This window comes from Myxocyprinus asiaticus, chromosome 23, assembly GCF_019703515.2.
Source record: "Myxocyprinus asiaticus isolate MX2 ecotype Aquarium Trade chromosome 23, UBuf_Myxa_2, whole genome shotgun sequence".
NCBI classification, from domain to species: domain Eukaryota; kingdom Metazoa; phylum Chordata; class Actinopteri; order Cypriniformes; family Catostomidae; genus Myxocyprinus; species Myxocyprinus asiaticus.
Genome location: NC_059366.1, coordinates 10,195,088 through 10,212,497, shown reverse-complemented (window position 1 = coordinate 10,212,497; position 17,410 = coordinate 10,195,088). Strand labels below are relative to the sequence as shown.

The 17,410-nt window shown below is 37.2% G+C and overlaps 1 protein-coding gene across 1 annotated transcript; it reads left to right on the top strand.

Moving 5' to 3' along the window:
- The first annotated feature begins 87 nt into the window (after positions 1–87).
- LOC127413710 (protein YIPF3-like) lies at positions 88–15,946 on the top strand. Its single transcript, XM_051651069.1, has 9 exons — positions 88–512; positions 3,192–3,398; positions 3,931–4,037; positions 4,125–4,170; positions 4,738–4,830; positions 7,406–7,537; positions 7,647–7,760; positions 8,355–8,478; positions 14,910–15,946. Exons 1-9 carry the CDS (start codon positions 441–443, stop codon positions 15,038–15,040), a joined length of 1,026 nt encoding a protein of 341 aa, XP_051507029.1. The 5' UTR covers positions 88–440; the 3' UTR covers positions 15,041–15,946.
- Positions 15,947–17,410: the final 1,464 nt, after the last annotated feature.

The following is a 17,410-nucleotide window of genomic DNA, read 5'->3' as shown; positions in this document are numbered from 1 at the left end:
ACACTTTTGTCATCCCGCAACATCAGTGATCCTGATCGCATGTGACCTGACTTTTATTTTGAAATGTCATATGTAGGCTTGCCTTGTCCTAATGTATTGTGCTGTTGCACATCGATTATTAATGTCTGTGCTGTTGGACACGAGTTACTATCAAAGTATTAGTTAATGTAATACTAATATAAGACGTCTGTGTCCTTTTAAACCTGCAGGTCAAACCCAGAAGTTTTTTAACGTTCGCATTTAGCGGAACTCGCGTCAGACATTTTGTCGTCATCACGTCAAATTCCGTCCCTGCGCCGTACAGCTGGCAAAACAATTAGCACAACTCGAGTATTTTACATGAAAGTACAATGAGCACCAGAATCAAGGTTTAGGCATCAAAAGCTTGATATTTTAGCCGTAAAGTTTCTGTTTAGTTCTGTCCGCTTCAGTGCAAAACAATGTCGGCATCGCAAGCAAGCAAAAACGCGAATACGGAACCATGGGGAGGATTTGATGACAACATTATTCAGGTAATTCACCTCAGCTAGTCCTAACCGCATTAACGTGCACGTAACATCTGTGATATACACGCTTCTTTTGTTTTAAAGTAGTTCATGTAGTAGTAGTAAACACGCACAATGTTGGCATCAGATGGCAGTGCCATTGAATGATCTCCAAATTCATCTGCCATGAAATTTTCTTGATACTCCAAAAATGTATTGACAAGGAACATGTCCAAAAGCATGTACAATCATTAGAGATATACCGATATATCGGTTTTACTGATTAATCAGTTATCGTCAAAATCGAATGTGGTAGTTGCAGGTAGTTTTATGACAATTAATCCACATTTTAATCCTCACTTCAATGCGCATTTGGTTATTTAATTTAGAATACTTGATTATCTAATTAAAGGCGACGACATGGAAAGAAAATGTGAATGTAAACGTGCCCCGTCAACACACACACATCGTGTCTCCAAATTAATATCTTGTGAATAAATAATAAAAAACCTCATCTCTTTGTGTGTGTATGTGTGTGTGTGTGTGTGTGTGTGTGTATATATATATATATATATATATATATATATATATACATACACACACACACTGGCGGCCAAAAGTTTGGAATAATGTAAAAATGTTGCTCTTATGGAAAGAAATTGGTACTTTTATTCACCAAAGTGGCATTCAGCTGATCACAATATATCGTCAGGACATTAATAACATGAAAAATTACTATTACAGTTTGAAAAAAATGTTCAGAACTTCTTAAACTACTCTGACTTTTTGACTTCTCAACAAAAAATCCTCCATGCAGCAATGACAGCTTTGCAGATCCTTGGCATTCTAGCTGTCAGTTTGTCCAGATACTCAGGTGACATTTCACCCCACACTTCCTGTAGCACTTGCCATAGATGTGGCTGTCTTGTCGGGCACTTCTCACGCACCTTACAGTCTAGCTGATCCCACAAAAGCTCAATGGGGTTAAGATCCATAACACTCTTTTCCAATTATCTGTTGTCCAATGTGTGTGTTTCTTTGCCCACTCTAACCTTTTCATTTTCTGTTTCAAAAGTGGCTTTTTCTTTGCAATTCTTCCCATAAGGCCTGCACCCCTGAGTCTTCTCTTTACTGTTGTACATGAAACTGGTGTTGAGTGGGTAGAATTCAATGAAGCTGTCAGCTGAGGACATGTGAGGTGTCTATTTCTCAAACTAGAGACTCTGATGTACTTATCCTCTTGTTTAGTTGTACATCTGGCCTTCCACATCTCTTTCTGTCCTTGTTAGAGCCAGTTGTCCTTTGTCTTTGAAGACTGTAGTGTACACCTTTGTATGAAATCTTCCGTTTTTTGGCAATTTCAAGCAATGTATAGCCTTCATTCTTCAAAACAATGATTGACTGATGAGTTTCTAGAGAAAGCTGTTTTTTTTTTCCATTTTTGACCTAATATTGACCTTAAGACATGCCAGTCTATTGCATACTGTGGCAACTCAAAAACAAAAACAAAAACAAACACAAAGACAATGTTAAGCTTCGTTTAATGAACCAAATAGCTTTCAGCTTTGTTTGATATAATGGCAAGTGAATTTCTAGTACCAAATTATCATGATTACTCAAGGATAAGGTGTTGGAGTGATGGCTGCTGGAAATGGGGCCTGTCTAGATTTGATCAAAATTTACTTTTTTTTCAAATAGTGATGGTGCTGTTTTTTACATCAGTAATGTCCTGACTATACTTTGTGATCAGTTGAATGCCACTTTGGTGAATTAAAGTAACAATTTCCTTCCGAAACAGCAAAATCTGTATATTATTCCAAACTTTTGGCCACCAGTGTATGTGTGTGTGTGTGTGTGTGTGTGTGTGTGTGTGTGTGTGTGTGTGTGTGTGTGTATATATATATATATATATATATATATATATATATATATATATATATATATATATATATATAGATAGATAGATATAGATATAAAATATATGTATGTATATACACACTGTATGTACAAAATCCTTAATGTGAATATATAGGATAATGAATGTACATGCTATGAAAAGCTTAATTTGGTAAATACTTAAATATAAGTCTTTATTATTTTAAAATAAGAGACCTGAAATAAGTGTATTTTGGGCTTGTTCATAGTCCTGCCCTATGTTCCAAATCTACACTTTATTTCTGGTTATTATTGGAATTTTGGTTTAACACAAACTGCCTTTATGTCTGTGTCTGACATAGTAAGAACATATGTCATAAAGTATAAATTCAAAAAGCATTGACCTTTCAACAATGTTGAAGTTATCATACATTGAACATCATGTCTATATCTGAAAATTGATTTTTGATAAAGTGAAAACAAGGTGTTCTTTGATCTCTCTTTTTAGACCATGAAATGTGGCTGGTTGAAAATGTTAAGGATTGGTGTACACCTTGTGTAGCAGATCAACAGTGCAATTTCCTTAAGTGTACTAAAGAGCTTTTATTAACTTGTGCATGGAATTGCCCAAGTTTTGAGTCTTAAAAATAATCAGTGAACTTTTACTGCATGCTTTATCATGACACTTTGATAATGACTGTGGAGTTGCCAATTTGTGTGACAAACTAACTAAACCCCTTGTATCCCCTCCTAGTTTATCATAGCATTTGACCGAATTGAGGTTGAAAGAAACTTAATTGTAATGCTCTACTTTATTCACGTGACCCCCAGGGCAGTGGCTCGGCAGTAATAGACATGGAGAATATGGATGACACCTCTGGATCAAGCTTTGAGGATATGGGTGAAATGCATCAGCGTATGAAGGAGGAGGAGGAGGTGACAGCCGAGGCAGCAGCTACAGAGGACAATGGAGAAGACGGTGACTTCCTCGGCATGAAGGGCTTGAAGGGACAGTTGGGCAGACAGGTCGCCGATGAGGTAAGCTAACAGGAATTTTAAGAACTCGGTGATTCGGGCCTGGGTAGCTCACTGGTAAAAGATGCCGGCTACCACCCCTGGAGTTCGCTAGTTCGAATCCCAGGGTGTGCTGAGTGACTCCAGCCAGGTCCCCTAAGCAATTGGCCCAGTTGCTAGGGAGGGTAGAGTCACAAGGGGTAACCTCCTCGTGGTCGCTATAATGTGGTTCGTTGTTGGTGGGGCGCGTGGTGAGTTGAGCGCGGATGCCATGGTGGATGGCGTGAAGCCTCCATACGCGCTATGTCTCCGTGGCAACGCGCTCAACAAGCCACGTCATAAGATGCGCGGGTTGATGGTCGCAGATGCGGAGGCAACTGGGATTCATCCTCCGCCACCCGGATTGAGGCGAATCACTACGCGACCAGGAGGACTTAAAAGCGCACTGGGAATTGGGCATTCCAAATTGGGTGAAAAAAAAAAGAACTTGGTGATTCACGTGTGTCTAGAACAAAAGTCATCATTTACTCACCCACATACACTTGTATCTACACAGGTATGGCAGGCAGGAAAGCGTCAGGCTTCTAAAGCCTTTAACCTTTATGCCAACATTGACATCCTCCGGCCGTACTTTGATGTGGAGCCTATTCAAGTGAGAGACAGGTACGATGCACAGCAGGCTTTCTAGCAGCATTTTCCTAAAGTTTGTTGATATGTCATCACGGATTCTGAGACATTGTTAATCCACAGGTTGATTGAATCCTTGATCCCAGTCCGAATGATCAACTTTCCACAGGTAAGTCTGCCAGTCCTTGCTGATTTGCAAAAACTTCATTCACCATAATATACTGTAGTAACTGTATGCAGTAAACAAGTTAAATCCCATTTAGTCTGCTTTTTGGTTGCCTTTTACTCTTCAATAATAATGCCTCTATAAAATAGATGTTTCCACAAGCAGCGTTTTAAAATGTGGATCTCTGCAGAATAAAAAGATGAAATCTTGAGATGCGTTTTTAATAAATAAAATTAGTTTTTTCAACCCAGCATACACCGTTCTTATAATTCTAAAACAAATTTGCAGGGAAGAGATGCACTCAAAGTCCCCAGCACCACATGACACATAATTCAAAGGGACAACAAACACGACAACAGCAGTGTAAATAATGCCATAAACATTCAAAGTAGTAAACAGTGAGGTGGTAATTTGCATTGTTTATTCATACTGCGGTGCAGTGCTCTCATTCATACCAGAAACATTTTAACATCTGTTTTCACGGTACTAGAATGAGCATTGTATTTTAAGGTATAAAAGCAGATGTTTTGAGCTCATTTTGGCTAATTTTTTTTCTTCTTCTAAACCCAGAAAGTTGCTGGAGAACTGTATGGACCAATGATGCTGGTGTTCACACTGGTGGCCATTCTCCTGCATGGCATGAAGACATCGGGAACTGTCATTGTAAGCAGAATCCTGTCTATTGTTCCACAGATTTCACCTAGAAATGTCATCCACTGTTAGTGTTAAGCATCCTGCCTATGTTACTGTCTTCAATGGACCAGAGTTGTCTGAGCTTGCCGACTAGTTAGTGCAAAGGAACCCATGTATAAGGCTACATTATGTCCATTTGTATTCAACAATTAAATAGATACAATATATAATTTTAACTTATCAAACACATTTTTTTTTTTTTAGAATATAAAATATATAACATATTACCATTTTGCAACATAATTGGAGACTACAAGTAAACTTGTTCAAGAACCATTTCTGGTTGGGGGCCTGGGTAGCTCAGTGAGTAAAGATGCTGACACCCCTGGAGTTCGTGATTTCGAATCCCAGGGCGTGCTGAGTGAATCCAGCCAGGTCTCCTAAGCAACCAAATTGGCCTGGTTGCTAGGGATGGTAGAGTCACATGGGGTAACCTCCTCGCGGTCGCGTGTGGTGAGTTGTGCGTGGATGCCACGGAGGATAGCGTGAAGCCTCCACATGCACTATGTCTCCGCAGTAATGAGCTCAACAAGCCACGTGATAAGATGCGGAGGCAACTGCGATTCGTTCTCCACCACCCGGATTGAGGCGAGTCACTACGCCACCACGAGGACTTACAGCACATTGGGAATTAGGCATTCCAAATTAGGGAGAAAAAGGGGAGAAAATCCAAAAAAAAAAAAAAAAGATAATTTCTGGTTTTTACTGCTTACCAGTATGACAATGACCTTTTGATATTGACAACAGAACTATTCATAACTGTTTCAAAACAAATAAATGTTAGCAAATCACAATTAATGTAATTTTAATGTAATTTTGGTAACACTTAAAAAGATTTAATTTCTTTAAAATTAGTTCATGTATTAGTATCATGAACAAACAATGAACAATATATTTTTTGCAGCATTTATTAATTGTAATGTTAGTTAATAAAAATACAATTGTTCATTATTAATGTAATTCATAGTGCATTAACTAATGTTAATTAATACAACTTTTGATTTTAAAAATGTATATGTTGTAACTAAGTTCATTAGTCAGTCCCTCCAGGATTTGCAATCACAAGAATTCTTGCAAATTTAAACAATCTCTGTCAGCTTGCAAAAAACGTAAATCTGAGGGAATCCCATCTCTTTCCTTCATGTTTGACGTCGGCAAAACAAATGCTTGAAAAGCGTGAACCAGTCGCAACATATCCAAATGCACAGCCGCCATTGTATCATTTCCACAGTAACAGTGTAAGTGTCTCTGTTTTGCCTCCCAAGTTTTGCGTTCTCTATCAAAATCCTTGTCTAAACTTTCGCGGGACCACAGACAGCACACATACATCACAGTTAGCATTTCATCTTCACCCTACATGCTGCGAATGAGACACAAAAGCCCCCATTTATACAAAGATTCCCTACATTTACTTAAAATCCCCATTAGTTGTGTAGTAAAATGTGATTAGAATTTGAAGTGTTATTAACCTGTAGGCTATGAATCTAAAAATAGCATTATGCTTATATGCTGATAATAAATGTTCATAAGTTTTCTACTAAAATAAAAAAGGTCACACATATACATATATGCAACATATATTTCAAAATATGACAAAAATGGCCATTTTCATAAAAACATTTTTGAAACATTTGTGGAATTTAAATTTGTACATAAATGCTCAAATGTATGGACTCTAATTGTATTTGTTTGTATATGTATATCAGATTTCAATAGTAGATGATGTAATAATTGCAACAGGCCCAATTATTGAATCCTCATTTGTGTTTTTAGTTTACAGATTTATTGCAGGCCTATTTTAAACTTTTTAAAATGTTCTACCGCAGACAATGCAAGAACTTCTCTACAAAAGAATTAAGGGTCTTCCAACACCCACATGTTTCACCTAAATGTATGGTATTTTTGTGTAATTCTTTTTTTTTTTTTTTTTTTTCTTGCTAACTGCATAGAAAGTTATTTTGCACTAAAATATTTACATGTAATTGCATTTACAGAGGTGTATAAGGATGATTTGTGAGTTCCAAAACAACACCACAAAAACAGCGAATTGCATAGCAAAAGTTGAGAAGAGCTGCAGCAAATTCAGTCATTTTGGGCCGCAAAAATCAGGGAAAAGTGCCATGAAATCCTGGTGGGACTGAGTTGTTCATGTTAACTACAGTAATGTTGTTAAATAATGTAACAAATGGAACCTTTTTGTAAAGTGTTACCGTAATTTTACTGTGTGGGGCATAAACATATAACTGCAGCATGTAACTTGCAAAAGTGTGGCAAAGGGCACTTTTTAAAAAATTGGTATCGGCCAGTCTTAGTGTTAAGACGTAGGAATTGGCCTCAAATTTCCTGATCGGTGCACCACTAGTCTATATAACCTTCATACTCTAAACTTTTAAAAAAAAGTTACAACTTTCAGACCAGGCTTTGTCAAGCGAACATCAAAGTTTGTCTTGGCAAACTTTACCTATCTAGTTATTTATATGTTGTAAATGATGGCTTTGCTCATTAAAGGTCTGTTCTCCATGACTTTTTTTGTTTGTTGAAACAGAGAGAGGGCACACTGATGGGCACTGCCATTGGAACCTGTTTCGGATACTGGATGGGAGTGTCCTCTTTTATCTACTTCCTTGCTTACCTGTGCAATGCTCAGATTACCATGCTGCAGATGTTGTCTTTGCTAGTGAGTACCTCATATTTCCTCTAAAAGGAGCACATGGCATGCTGGAAGTGTTTAGTTTAAGATGTGCTGAGGTGTAATGAAATGTCTCATTTTATCATGTTGTTTTCAGGGTTATGGTCTCTTTAGCCACTGTGTGGTCCTGTTCATCACCTACAACGTCCACTTTCACTCGCTCTTCTACGTTCTCTGGCTGGTGATTGGAGGACTCTCTGCTCTCCGGATGGTAAAGAAAAAAAAGGAATAAGCAAGATTATGCATAGATCGCTTCTGTTTTTCGTTAAAGGTCAAATCATGAGGAATTAAAATGGTTTCCTTGATCTTTTGAGATATAGAGTTCATTGTACTATGAAAATCCTTCTGAAGAATCCTAATGTTAGAAAAGAGTGTCTGAGTTTAATTTTTAGGTTCCCTGTTCATTTCAGTCTGATCTTAACAGTTTGTGTGGCACATTTCTGTGTGGATTGTTTTGTGAATGATCACAATGTAATGCAGACTTATTATTTGAAGGGTGGGGCTTTTAAAAACAATACTAGACTCAACAGCAGCTCTGCATTCACAAGTGCTGCAAAGCGCTTTATCACGTTTTACACTTGAAGAGGGCGTTCTCAAAAGAGTCTTAAAAGCACAGCAGCAAAAACATCTCTTTTAATTCTAAGGATCGGAGAGAGATGTTGAAAATGGTCATGAAAAGCTATATTTTTAGTCTTTTTGGCCCAAAAAAAATTTCACTAACATTATAAGATGACCTGTAATCAGTATATCATGCTTGGCCTTGATTTCCTGTAGTGTAATGCCATCATGAAATGTCTTCTCTCAGGTGGCTGTGCTGATCTCCCGTACTGTTGGTCAGACTCCTCGTCTCATTTTGTGTGGCACACTGGCTGCTCTGCACATGCTTTTTCTGCTCTACCTGCACTTTGCATACCATAAGATGGTTGAAGGTAAGACATCAGTGGCAAGTAGGGTTGGGCAATATAGCTTAAAAAATATATCAGTATGTTTCACCCTTTTAATGATATTCAATATACCAATATGTATGTATTCAGTAAAAATGTATTTAAAAAAAAAAAAAAAAAAAAAAATCAAGGCATGATTCCAAACCTTTTCACTAAATGAACACAAGGAAGAATCATTTAATTATTTTAATTTACATGCACCTATATAACAGTGCACAGTAATAAGCAGCAATATTTTTACTAAATATTTTTAAGTATGAAAAATGTGGAGCAAAATTTCTGTGGACATTAAGTAATGATGCACACATTCATTAAATCAGACGGTTTGATCTGATTCATAGAAATTAACCGTACCTACCAACTGGAACTGGTTTTGCTATTGAAGTTTGAGTCAGAGATGCTATATATCTAGTTTCTCTATGTATTATGCTTTTATGTTTGGGAGCCACGAGACAAAGAGAAATCACAAAACTAGCCTAAAGACATGCTCTTTGGGATGGCCACAAGCTTTAAAAAAAACATGCAATATTCAACTTCAACAGTTGTGCTCAAAAGTTTGCATACCCTGGCAGAAATTTTAAAAAAGCATTATTGCTCCTTCAAATCCGAGCTGCTTCCTTGAATGTGACGGCATGTGGGTGTCCACCTACACCGCTGAAAATCAATTCTGCTCTTTCTAATAAAGAGTTCACTTTCTCCACCACATGCTGAAAAGCAGGGTGCACTTAAACGACAAGAAGAGCGAATTGGTTACATGTGTGGACAGCCCATGTCCTACTCATGATATCAAAAAACAACCATGGCACATAGTTTTCAATTAACAGTGAAATAACATTGTATAGAGGGTCAGGAACATTTAAATGGAGACCTTGGATGTAATCACCACTTGAGCCCACCAAAGATACATGTATTCACATCATAGGCTCACTTTCTTGGAATACAACCAACATTTTATTTTCTTGCAGTGGGTTTCTGCAGACCTGCTTTGCAGAGCTTAGCAGGGTCCAAAATGTACACTCACCATTTCACCAAATGAGTACAGTTGTGCTCAAAAGTTTGCATACCTTGGCAGAAATTGTGAAATTTTGGCATTGATTTTGAAAATATGACTGATCATGCAAAAAAACTGTCTTTTATTTAAGGATAGTGATCATATGAAGCCATTTATCATCACATAGTTGTTTGGCTCCTTTTTAAATCATAATGATAACAGAAATCACCCAAATGGCCCTGATCAAATATTTACATACCCTTGAATGTTTGGCTTTGTTACAGATACATAAGGTGACACACACAGGTTTAAATGGCAAATAAAGGTTAATTTCCCACACCTGTGGCTTTTTAAATTGCAATTAGTGTCTGTGTATAAATAGTCAATGAGTTTGTTAGCTCTCACGTGGATGCACTGAGCAGGCTAGATACTGAGCCATGGGGAGCAGAAAAGAACTGTCAAAAGACCTGTGTAACAAGGTCATGGAACTTTATAAAGATAGAAAAGGATATATAAATATATCCAAAGCCTTGAACATGCCAGTCAGTACTGTTCAACCACTTATTAAGAAGTGGAAAATTCAGGGATCTCTTGATACCAAGCCAAGGTCAGGTAGACCAAGAAAGATTTCAGCCACAACTGCCAGAAGAATTGTTCGGGATACAAAGAAAAACCCACAGGTAACCTCAGGAGAAATACAGGCTGCTCTGGAAAAAGATGGTGTGGTTGTTTCAAGGAGCACAATACGACGATACTTGAACAAAAATGAGCTGCATGGTCGAGTTGCCAGAAAGAAGCCTTTACTGCGCCAATGCCACAAAAAAGCCCGGTTACAATATGCCCAACAACACCTTGACACACCTCACAGCTTCTGGCACACTAATTTGGAGTGACAAGACCAAAATAGAGCTTTATGGTCACAACCATAAGCGCTGTGTTTGGAGAGGGGTCAACAAGGCCTATAGTGAAAAGAATACCATCCCCACTGTGAAGCATGATGGTGGCTCACTGATGTTTTGGGGGGGTGTGAGCTCTAAAGGCACGGGGAATCTTGTGAAAATTGATGGCAAGATGAATGCAGCATGTTATCAGAAAATACTGGCCGACAATTTACATTCTTTTGCACGAAAGCTGCGCATGGGACGCTCTTGGACTTTCCAGCACGACAATGACCCTAAGCACAAGGCCAAGTTGACCCTCCAGTGGTTACAGCAGAAAAAGGTGAAGGTTCTGGAGTGGCCATCACAGTCTCCTGACCTTAATATCATCGAGCCACTCTGGGGAGATCTCAAACATTCGGTTCATGCAAGACGACCAAAGACTTTGCATGACCTGGAGGCATTTTGCCAAGACAAATGGGCAGCTATACCACCTGCAAGAATTTGGGGCCTCATAGACATCTATTACAAAAGACTGCATGCTGTCATTGATGCTAAAGTGGGCAATACACAGTATTAAGAACTAAGGGTATGCAGACTTTTGAACGGGGGTCATTTCATTTTTTTTCTTTGTTGCCATGTTTTGTTTCATGATTGTGCCATTCTTTTATAACCTGCAGTTGAATATGAATCCTATAAGAAATAAAAGAAATGTGTTTTGCCTGCTCACTCATGTTTTCTTTAAAAATGGTACATATATTACCAATTCTCCAAGGATATGCAAACTTTTGAGCACAACTGTATATCGTAAATATTTGATATATTGCTTTGCCGAGTGGCAAGTGCTATTTTGCCCAAAATATCAGTTTGCGGAGTAGAGAAGTAACAATTGGATTATCAAAATACATTACTGGAAATCTAAAGGTTACTTTGTAGCTCTGCTAGACGTGTGCAGAAGTAAATTAATGAAATAAGTTAACTTATAGTTAGTGGGGATACTTCACCCAAAAATGGAAATTCTCTCCAGCATTCACTCACCCTCATGCTGGAGAGAATTATTTTACTTTAGAAGAATATCTATGGTTGACACAACTTTGAAGCTCCAAAAAGCACATAAATTGAGCATAAAAGCAGTCCATGTGACTCCAGTGGTTAAATGGTTGCCTTTTACTCTATGTAAATATCTAAAAGTAAATCTTTAGAAGTGATGTAATAGGTGTGGGTGAGAAACCGATAAATATTTAAGTCCTTTTTTACTATAAATACTCCTCCCTGCCCAGAAGGTGGCGATATGCACCTAGAATGTGAATCACCAAAAACAAAAGAAGAATGTGAAAGTGGAGATTTATAGTAAAAAAGGACTTAAGTTTGGGTGAGAAATAGATACAAATTTATCATATCTCTTCTAAAGACATGGATTTAACCACTGGAGTCTTTATGGATTACTTTTATGCTGCCTTTATGTGCTTTTTGGTGCTACAAAGTTCTGGACACCATTCACTTGTATTGTATGGACCTACAGAGCTGAGATATTCTTCTAAAAATCTTAATTTATGTTCAGTAGAAGAAAGTCATACACATCTGGGATGGCATGAGGGTGTGTAAATGATGAGAGAATTTTCATTTTTGGGTGAACTATCCCTTTAAGTGCGCTGTCCCCTTAGTACAACAGTATAATGGAACAGATGGCACACGAGAGTATCCTCAAGGCATTTTTGTGACCTTTAGTAATTGATTTTCCCTTTTATCTAAATTTAGAGATAAACACTTCTGTTTTTTGTTCTTTCTTCAGTTCATCAGCTTTAAAAACTTTTATTTGTCTGAAACATGGTACAAGTAAGGGATAATCCACAGCTAGGTGTGTTACAGAATTTGTATGCACGATGTGTAGGCGAATAACTACATAAAGTGCATTCAAATTGATTAATGCACACCTAGCCTTAGATTATCCCGCTTATACCATGGTCACATGCCAGCATTGATTAGTTACAGCTGTCATTGATTTTTACAACACAAATTTTGTCTGAAAGAAAAACAGTAATGGTTAACTTTATCTATGGGTCATTAGGTCTACAGTTCCGCTCTAAATCAGACACTGAGATGAAGTAGTGTGATAATATCACAGTTTTTTGGAGACCAAACACTCTTTGAAAACTGTGAATTCAAATACTCAAACCAGAAATAATTACAGCACATAATGTTGAAGGGTTGGCACTCCTCAGAACATGTAATATTTAATTCTTATTTCTTTGTCATTTTCACATTAATGTGGAAAAATCTGTGTTGCTGACGGGACATGTGACATTTATAAAAGTAGCACTTACTGTTCATGATGAGGAGAAAATCATCCAAAACGTTTTAGACTGCAGAATTTGACCTGAGACATCCATATGGTATCCATTAAGGCTGCATGATTGATTGAATTAAGAATAAAATCGTGATTGTGACCTTGTACGATTACAAAACAGCAAATAGCTGAGTGTTATAAAACAGTCTCCATCCATTCAGAGCTTCAGTCAGCGACGTGTAATCGCCGAGCGCCCTCTAGCTGTTAGCTCTAGCGGCACATCTTAAGCAGTGCAGCAATTTTAGATGTTGTTTTATTATATCACAATTTAAATTGTCTTGCCGGACAGCAAAAAACGCATTTAATAGGTAACGGTTACCTTCTCTCCCCCTCCATGCAAAACAACGGAATGTCAAACCATTCTTTCCTCACAAGCGCTTTGGGTGAGAAATATGGGGGTGATGAACACTGTTGTTTTTCTGTTTCTGTAGTGCTTCACCATTGATTTAAAGATGGCACTGCATGACTTGATGATGTTGTGATGTGACGGTTCATCCAAGCTCTGAGACTATATTTGCATCCGGAGGATGTTTAAACAGTGGCATAAAACTCTCGCTACATCTTATTACGGAGCACAGCAGAGTAGGCGCATTAATATAGAATGTTGATTAAAACTGGCTGGAACTACTTGTGCATTAAATGGTTTTAACGCACACATTCCAACCAATCAGAATCAAGTATTTGAACAGACCATGTTATAAATGCAGTAATTTGTATTTAGGGCTGGGCGGTATGAATTGTACTGTATGTGTCAACCGGTAGAGATTTTTCGATTATCGTAGTAAATATATTTGCATGGCTGTATGTGGGCAGGACTGTTATATGTTATTTACATATAAGAGAAACGTGTATTAAAATGAAAATGCAGAGCAGAGAATTTCATTGTGATTTAAAATCAGTTATACTGTGGTATAGTATTTTGGTTATACCGCCCATATGCCAACCTGCTATCGTTAGCTGATTTTAGTTTACATTGTTTGCATTTAGAAACAGAGGCTTTTGTTGGCTCTAGTCGGCTTGTTCTCACCAGTTATAACCTTTTTAAATGTCAAAAACCCCTTCAAAAAATAGCAAAAGTCTGAACGTCAATCAGGAATCTGTCGAAACCTGTATTGCGATTTGATGCCAGAGTTGACTGCAGTAGAATGGACTAAAGTTAACAACGCTAAACTATTGTGGTACTTTTAAACATGTACATTTGTCCCTTCAGTCAGGTTTTGCAATGCACTTTATAGGGGTGGGTAAAAATATTGTTTTCCCGATAAATCGCGATCTTCATTTGAACGATCTCAATATCGATTCTTAAATCCCAAGATCGATCTTTCACTCCATGCGCATCCCTCCACTACGATGAGAGGAAATCACTCACGTTTGCAACCAAATTTCGTGCTATGTGATAAAGTGAATATATTTGGCAACTGGCTGATAATGTTTACATTTCACTCACCAGTAATTGTGTAGTTTAGTCGTGAAGTGTTCAGCAGCGAGATCCTTTCACAGCGTATTGAGAGTAAAAGTTGTTCCGTGTAATGTGTATCCAAGACGAGATCCACTCAACCTATTAGTCATTGAATACTGTCTCTTTTAATACCCTTTCTGTTCTTTACAGTCAGTTGTTGATCAAAAACAATTACAAAAAAGCATTTAATTCTAATCATGCATCGCAAAGATGAGGTAAAGCCATTCGAGTCCTCTCTAGTTAATGTGCTCATTTAAAGGCGTTGTGTTTACAGAAATGACAGTACCAGTTTTAGCACTTGTTCAACAAATCAATGTAAATACTTGTAAATAGCACAAATTATGCAATTTAACAATAAATATGTGACAAAAATAATATATGAAATATAATATCTGATTTATTGATTGAATACATTTATTTGTTCAGTTTTAAAAAGCCAAAATGTGACCAAATTGATGGAAAAGTAATCAAATATAATTAGTAAAATTAATATTTTCCTAATGTACCTAGTTAAAAGGTCCCCTGTATAATTAATTATCTTTTATATGTAAGCAAAAGGGACATTATAACTGAAATAAACCCATATGAATCGATATTAAATCTAATCGAATCGAGAGCTTGTGAACTGGAATCTAATTGAATCGGGAAATCTGTATCTATACCCAGCCCTAGCACTTTAATCTCTGCTTTGTAAAAACAAAACTGGCATTTTTGTGTTTCGTTGTGTTTCCCTATCTGCAGGTATTCTGGATACCTTGGAAGGACCCAACATTCCACCTATGCAGAGAGTGGCCAGAGATGTTCCCATTGTTGCAAATACTGTTGTCAATGCTACCATCAAATCAATAGCTGCAGTTGTACAGAAACAGTGATTATGTATTTGGTTTCATGGTTGGTCACACAGGCCAGTGAGGCTAGTGTACATAATGAGCAGGGCAAGACAAAATCATGGGGCTGTCGCCATCGAGCACTTTAGGTATGAACTTATAAGGAAAGTAATACGAGAATCAAACTGAACTGAAGGGATGCTTTTAGGTCAAGATGGCTTCACTTTAAGCTAATATTATTATGTCACAACATTTTTGACACACTATCCCATTCACTTTACACTTGTCTTAATTTTTTATGTGAATGGTTACAATACCTATGGCCTGCTAATGTTGGAATAGTTTATTGAGATTATGAATCTGCTGAAAGCGAATGGTGACTGAGACTAGCATTTTGAGAAAAGAAGGTCAGACAGGTTTGGAACAACATGAGGGTGAACTGTCCCTTTAAATGTAGCTGTGGGGTTGTGCTCAGTGAGAATACACTTACATTAACAGCTCCGATGTCATTATTTAGCCTTTTTAACTGATTGTCCTCACAAAAGGTGTAATTACAGAGACGGTGAAAGACATCACACTTTTGTTCTGTTTTTAGATCTCTTTGGTAAAAACAAGTTCCAAGCCAAGGAAACAAATTAGTGTCAGAAAAATTATTAATGCATGCAGATTGAGACAATGTTAATCTTTTAACTCATAATATTGTTTTCTCATATGATTAGAAAGATTCATGGCAACATTGAAACTTCAAGGAATAGCTCACCCACAAATGTGAAATCATTTACTCAGCCTCATGCGATCCCAGATTTGTATGATTTTTTTTTTTCTTCTGAACACAAACGAAAACTTTTAGAAAGAATATTTCAGCTCTGTTATTCAATGCAAGTGAATGGTGACCAAAACTTTGAAGCTCCAAAAAGAACATAATGGCACAATAAAAGTAATCCAAACGATTCCAGTGGTTTAATCCATGTCTTCAGAAGTGATATGATAGGTGTGGGTGAGAAACAGATACATATTTAAGTCTATTTATTATTTAAAATAAATTCTCTGCCTGATATGCGCGAAGAATGCGAATCGGCAAAAACAAAAGAAGAAAGTGAAAGTGGAGTTTTATAGTAAAAAAAGGACTTAGATATCTATGTTTCTCACCCACACCTGGGTTTAGAATAACATGAGAGTGAGTAAATAAGGACAAAGCTTTCATTTTTAGGTGAACTATTTCTTTAAATTTGTGCTTTCTTTAAGTCTCTTATAGGTTTGTTTAGGGTGTTGGCAGTGATCAGGTTCATTTCAGGTGAGTCTGTTGAGCACTGAGCTGCATTAGGAATTAACTGCGTTTGTTTCATTGAGGGCTTACATTTTCCCTGCTCTCACTAAGCCTGGCACAAAGATACAGCTGTGCAACCAGACACGCGCTGGGTACAACTGGTTATACTATCCAACTTCACATCCTCAGACTGTTGCTGAAGGAAAAACAAGTGTCAATCACATGGATCCATTCAATATATTATTCATAAGTCCAGTGTAGCACAGAGCTATAAAGTGCAACTTCTTTTGGGAGGATTTAAGTTCAATATAATGCATGATTGTGGAGTCGTTTGCTCATTTTACTTAGCAGTCAATGGGCCAACTATATAGAGGAGACCAAGTCGTTGTCACACATGGAAGTTGTCAAAAAAGGCTATAGTGTAAGGTTTTGAATCAAAAGTCCAGTTACACAAATGCTTGTTTTCTCCAGCATTGGTTTTGTATGTTGGTTTCAAACAGCTAGTTCAGAACTGTCTTAAATTAGAATTCTTTTTCTGAATTCTATCCTTTAAATTTCCAATGTCATCATGTTTTTGTAAGAGCTCTCGAGTCAACACAATACAACTACAGTACACTTGAACACATTAATGCAAGGGTCAACTACTGTATACCATAATGAAGGTTGATTTTAAACAAAATGTTGAACAGTGTTCTTCGGACAAGGGCATTTTTCCATAAATGTCAGGTCGGGGCAAGTTGTCACATGTTTAGGGGAGACTGGGGTTGGTTGGCACGCTGTTCATTCTCGATTGAATATCTCTGGTGGAACAAACTTCAAGATACCCCCCAACTAGTATCAAATGAAAGCGTATGTTCTTATGTTAAAACACTCACACATGCGCACACATTCAGTGTCACCAAATATTTATTGATTTTTAATTTATTTAATTTTATTAAAATTATGTTGTGCATTTTTGACAACCAATCTCATATTGGGGTCGGTTGGCACAGTATTAAAACACTATAGTTTCAAAAGAAAAGCAACACTCAGAAATACAAAACAATAGTTTATTTTAAACCAGGACCGCAAAACATAACACGTTTGTCTTATATCAGTAATATTAGTAATGATTATGTAATTAAAATGATTGATTAAATTGTCATTTA